Source organism: Pteropus alecto, unplaced genomic scaffold, assembly GCF_000325575.1.
Source record: "Pteropus alecto unplaced genomic scaffold, ASM32557v1 scaffold92, whole genome shotgun sequence".
In the NCBI taxonomy this organism is placed as follows: Eukaryota; Metazoa; Chordata; class Mammalia; order Chiroptera; family Pteropodidae; genus Pteropus; species Pteropus alecto.
Genome location: NW_006432447.1, coordinates 8,683,014 through 8,689,013, shown reverse-complemented (window position 1 = coordinate 8,689,013; position 6,000 = coordinate 8,683,014). Strand labels below are relative to the sequence as shown.

The window sequence follows — 6,000 nt, the reverse complement described above, 5'->3', positions numbered from 1 at the left end:
CTTTCTTTCTTTCTTTCTTTCTTTCTTTCTTTCTTTCTTTCTTTCTTTCTTTCTTTCTTTCTTTCTTTCTTTCTTTTTTTCTTTCTTTCTTTCTATCTATCTATCTATCTATCTATCTATCTATCTATCTATCTATCTATCTATGTATCTATCTATCTATCTATCATCATCTATCATCTATCTCCTTTACTCCTGCTTGTTTCTCTACAGACAGCAGAATATTTAAAAGACCACAGAGTGTTCCTTTTCTGCCTTTTAAATTTATTCAGTTATAGATAACCCCCTTTTTATCCAATTGATAGCTCCCTATGGCTAAATCGATCTATGGTTATTGGAGGCATTATTTTATTTCTGCCCAAAAGGTTTATTTATCTGACTATAAGTAGGATGGTGCTGCTCAGAGTATAGATGATAATCACCACCTAATACCTCTTGGCCATTCTGCATATGAATTTACACATAAAGGCCCAAATTTGAGTCCCTATTTTGGCATAAAAGACAGCTCCAGTGAAGGTTGAGGCTTGAAATATTTTTGCTCTCACAGAAGACATAGGGTCAACTCTGAGTTGCTCCTCTAGAACATGGAAGTAAGCATGTCCACTGAGAGTACAACCACTAAGTCCATGCAGAATGGTTTTAAGCAAAGATAATATAACATGAAGTCATGTTAAAGAGGATGGGACTAACCAATCAGATAGGATTCTAATCTGATTGATAATACTGACGAATCAATTATATCCATTAGAAGATTTGTAGGAAAAAAGAATGAGGAAAATGTAAACTTAAAAGACAAACATTGGCAGTATCCATCTAACTCCAAGGGATCAGGTGCCCTAAAAGACCAACATGAATGTTTAGTCTTCCTAATGAACATATATTCCCATTGTGGAGGCAGATGTCCCAAGCTTTTAGAATCTAAAGCCATTAACTATCCCCATTATCCAGCATCCCTGGCTCTGCTCTCAGGCTGTCACAGCAACCTTCTGACATTGTCTGCCCTGACATATGGTTTCCCCACAGAATGAAAATGCCCTGGCGAAGATGATGAGAATGTTAAGTCTGCTTGATAGTCACATTTCTCACTGAACACGAATCCATAGATTTTGTAGTTTATAGGCTTTTGTCTCTCTTGAATTTACTGAGTCATCCTGAGTTGGTAGAATCAATTCTGGAACATTGACAACATGGAGGTTCTGGAATTCCAAGGTAGAGAGAGGTCCAGACCATGGCTATAGGGAATGCCTCCTGGATTTTGCTTCTGGCATTCAGCCTGTCATCTTTCTTTAGTCTCCTGACTCTTGCAATATGTCTTCTTTTCTTTTTTCTACATTTCCATGATATCAAAAAGCAACTGTGGGAGATTGAAAAAATTGGCCAATACTTTGCAGCTCCTCACACCAAGAGGTGGAATCTACTTCTTATTTCCTCACCCCTTGAATCTGGGATGGTCATTTGACTTGCTTTGGCCAACAGAATGTGGAGGAAGTGACCTTGTCTGAGTTCTGAGACTAGACCTCAAGAGACCTTATAGCTTCTGTTCTTGCTCTTTTCGATCCCTAAGGTTGCTCTAAGGTTGTATAAGGCCAACCTAGCCTGCTGGATGATGAGAGACGAATGGCCCAACCACCCCAGTCATTCTGGATGACAGCCAGCTAAACCCCAGAAGCAGAGCCACCCTGCTTATGTGTAGCTGACTGCAAATATCTGAGGGAGTCAAGCAACACCAACAGAAGAACCTCCCAGATGAGCTCAACTTGCCAAAGCACAAACTCTTAAGCTAAATAAATGGTTATTGTTTTAAACTACTAAATTTTGGAGTAGCTCGTTATGCAACAATAGATAACTGATATAGCAATATTTGTATTTTTAATAACTCCTAATTATACCCTAAAATTATTGCCACAGTTTGTTTCAGAGAAACTATAAGATTTGCCTCCTGACATAACACAATTGGGATTTATCTTGGGCTATCTCATGAGCTTCAGTGGCTCTAGTGGAAGAAATAGCCCCTCCTTTTCCATCAAGATGCTAAGGGATTTGGTTAAATAGTACAGAAAATCTTAGGTTTGCCAACATTTACCTGAGGAGAAAGAAGAGGGTTAAATACATAAAAATTGCATTTCTCAGACATAGATAGATTTCTGACCTTCAGCCGGCGGTCTGGATCTCCACTGCATAGAGAATTTACTGATACTTTGAATGATTTCCAGGCCGGGCTTAGGTTATTCATCACGACCTGAGAAAATAAAGAGAGGAGTGGTGGGTGGGGGAGGAAATGCCTGACATTTTCACTTTTCAACGTAAAAACTGCTTGAGAAGCTTTGTGGCACTTATGAAAAGAACAATTGTCTGGAATAGGTGACTTAAAGAAAACTTGGAGTAGTAAATCTTTTAAGGGTACCCACTAAGTGGGTCATTATGGGCAGAACTCCTGTGATCACCGGCCTGGCTATTGTTTCATGAAAAATGACAATAATATTGTCCAATATGTAGATAATGGGAATGACCCCCTCATATATAAATAGGGGTTGCAAATAATGAAATGGGGCTGCTTCTGGCCTCTGATAAAGGAGCCCCAGTTCTCTAGGACTGTCAGTCCTATGGCAGTCCCAAATTCTCTTCTATTGAGGTCAGCATAGGCAAAGATAATTATTGGTGTGTGTGGGGTGTGGCAGGACAATTCTATTGCTAAGGAATTGTATGGTCTTTGGTAACTTGTGACTTTGAGTTAGATTGCAACTCAAAAGAGAAATTTCTAGAAGAAAAATCCCAAGAGCATACTTATAATAGCTATCCTAGGAAGACAGACAGGGCAGATCTTCAGTGTTATAAACTAAGTCTGTAATATAGCGAAACCCTTTTAAAAGAAGCTTACTAATCATAAAATTGCTTAAATCTTGCCTGAGTCCATATGAGTCAAGTTGTATCCTATGATATGAATCATATCACTATGATATGAATAATTCAATTTGGTTTAGAATGTATAAATGTCTGTTCTGAGCCTAGGATTACACCGTATACTTTAGGGCAGGAGTTTCTAAAGTGTGATTCCTGAATCAGCAGGAGCTGCATCACCTAGGAACTTGTTAAAAATGCAAGTTTCTAGATTTAACCTAGACCTATTGATAGAAACTCTGGAGGCGGCCTCCCCTGCAGTTGATTCTGATGCATGAAATCTGAGAACCACTGCTCTACAGCACATACAAATGAACTTAAATGCAATTGTTATATTGATTTTTTATGAAGTTTTTCGTTAGCAGAAGTCTTAACACTGTAAAAACAATGAATTCTGAATCTAAATAAAATAATTATTTTATAAGAGAGTCTCTCTTCTACTGGATTCCTTAATACAAATATGAATTATCAACTATATCATGGGCTCATTATTAAATTTCTCTTAATGCATTAAAGTAGGAAAATAATGTTCCTGTGTGACTTTGTCTTGTGCTCTGATATCCCAGGTAAGATCCAAGTGGTAATAAGAAGAAAAGTTAGATAAAATTGTTTGGGTTCATTTAAATTTCTCACCTTTACATAAAAGTACTATGAAGTGAAGATTTTATTGTAACAGTTTTGAAATACTCCATAGTAGATCAAAATTTCAACTAAAACTTCCTCTGAAATTTTAGTGTATGTGTGTGCATGTGTGTCTGTGTGCAAGTGCATGTGCTTCCCCCAAAACAACAATATTGCCTGGTATTTATTTTGTACCTCTGGAGTAAGAAAGAGGAAAATCGATGTTTTGTTGCTTGACTTTAGAAAAATTTACAGTCACATTTCTTGTGAGACTCCAGGAGCCCCTCAAGAATGGGGTATGGAGGGAAGTTCAAGAGATTCTTGGGAATAGGAGAATTTATCAATATCAATAATGAGAAGAGAAATGCTTCCAGGAGCAAAAGAGAGGAGGATCTTACGAGAGAAGTCCAACCAAATGCCATTCAACTACTTTCTCCTTGCACAATAAAGCCTCTATCACCGACTAGAGCAAAAGTATAAGTGGATACCACTTCTGATTCTCCCTAAAGTTTATTTACTTCTCCTGAAAAAAGTTTGTTCCACCAGAGGAATCACACTGTACTATAATATGTAGTAGACCTATTACCTATACTCAACTTTATTCATTTATTCATTCTTTTATTAAACATATTTCATTAAATGCCAACTATGCCATAGATAATATCTAGATTAGTCCATCCAAGACTTTTTAATTCTTATTTATTTTAAATATGACATGAAATATTCCCCTAATGCTACCTGCATCTCTGTTATATCAGGAAAATGAAACTGAATTTCCAGTGTGGGTTGGTGGGAACAGGGAACCCCTACTATTATCCAACAAATGTTAAAAGGGTTCCTTCTTCCTTTACCCTACAACTAGTAAGCACAACAGCGTCTTTTCTCAGCTCTAAGTCATTCATCAAAATCACCCCACTTCCTCCTTATCAATGTACTTCTCCCCATAGAATTTCTTCTGGACTGGTTTATAAATAAAATAAAATAAAAAGTAAGATTGGGGTTGGTTGTTGGATGTGTGTGCAGTAGTGGGTAGTGGGGGTTGGGATAATGAGGGATAAGGTTTGGAGTCACATGGAGAAAGAGGAGAAAGGGTGAGAGGCAGATGCAGCTATACGAAGTGGCTGCTGAGACAAGGCAGCTGTTCATATGATAGGCTTGATGTCAGTCCAGCATGTGAACTGTCCCTGGGGAGGCAGATTGGCTTCCCAAATGACAGTGAAGCTCACGGCCAAACAAACTCAATTCAAACTTCGGCTCCACCCCTTACTAACCATGAAAACTGGAAAAGTGACTTGACCTCCCCAAAGTTCAGTTTATTCCACTGTAAAATAGGGGTCATCATATTCGTGTGTAGGAATTGTTATGAGAAGTAGATAAAATAATGCATATAAAATCATTTAGTACAATGCTTGGCGCCTAGTTGCTCTCATTAAATGTTATCTAGTGCTCATATTTTTATTATTAACAAGTCGCTGGCTGTCTGTATTGAAGGTCAATAATGGAAAATATGGGTGAGAAAGAGTCTTCTCTTCTAATATCTAAATTGAGAATAAAGAGTCCTCTTGAGAATAGTGAAGACTCCATGTCTGAGTGCATAGAAACAGATATTAAGAAATTTAAGGGGTTTCTCAAAACAGGCCAGTTTATCATCTTAGGAGGTGAAGATGACTCTTCTCACCTCAGTTCGGTGCACGAGCTGCTGAGTTGCATCATCATTCATGCGAAAAATTTCCAGAAATGGGTCAGATTTACTGAAGAAATCCTAAAAAAGATAAACAAAAATGAGTTGTTTTGCTTCCTCCACACAAACATATCTGATCCAGTCCTGGATCAAATATCCCTGGATTTGACCCTTCCCTGCTTTATTCTTCATCCCTGTGATGTACCTTGGCTAGAATGAGTGACGTCTCAGCTCCAAGTCCTGTGAGAAGTAAGTACTTGGTTGAAACTCGAAGTATTCGTCAAAGATCAATTCAAATGCCACTTCTTTGAGAAATAATGTATCTACTGTCTTAAACATGTTAATTATAGTTATTGTAAAGCCCATATCTGTTGTCTACAATATCTAGATCATCCACGGGTCTGTTTCTATATTTCTTGGTTCTGCCTCTTGGTATGCTTGTTAATTTTTGATTAAATATTAGACACTGTGTAAAAAAAGAGTATAAAAGCTTTAGATGAGTCTTTAGCTTCTGGCAAATAGTTAAAATGGGGGCAGTCACCTGAATCCAATTAGGACTGAGCTATTTAGAGGTTGGTTTCTTCAAAAGTCTTCAAAGGCCCAATCTATGTCTGATTCCTTTACTCCTCCGATATAGTCCTTAAAGGGCTCCAACTAAAAGAATGTTTATGAGGGCTATTCATGCTTGACAAGCCCGTAGTACTAATTTTTATTTGCGAGACTCTCAAAGGCTCTGTTTATCTCCATAATCTCTTGGCTCTAGCTTTTTGTTCAGTTTCCCTTTATGCTGCTATTTGCTCATT

The 6,000-nt window shown here is 37.7% G+C and overlaps 1 protein-coding gene across 3 annotated transcripts in view; it reads right to left on the bottom strand.

The window, feature by feature from the left end:
• Positions 1-6,000, bottom strand: part of CPNE4 (copine 4) — a 415,982-nt gene that overhangs the window by 110,147 nt on the left and 299,835 nt on the right. For all 3 annotated transcript variants that reach the window (XM_006907248.1, XM_006907247.1, XM_006907249.1), the window contains 2 exons: positions 5,195-5,278; positions 2,147-2,236 (listed from right to left, as the gene is read on the bottom strand). In XM_006907248.1, the coding sequence (XP_006907310.1) occupies positions 2,147-2,236; positions 5,195-5,278 (174 nt within the window). The remainder of the gene's footprint in view (positions 1-2,146; positions 2,237-5,194; positions 5,279-6,000) is intronic.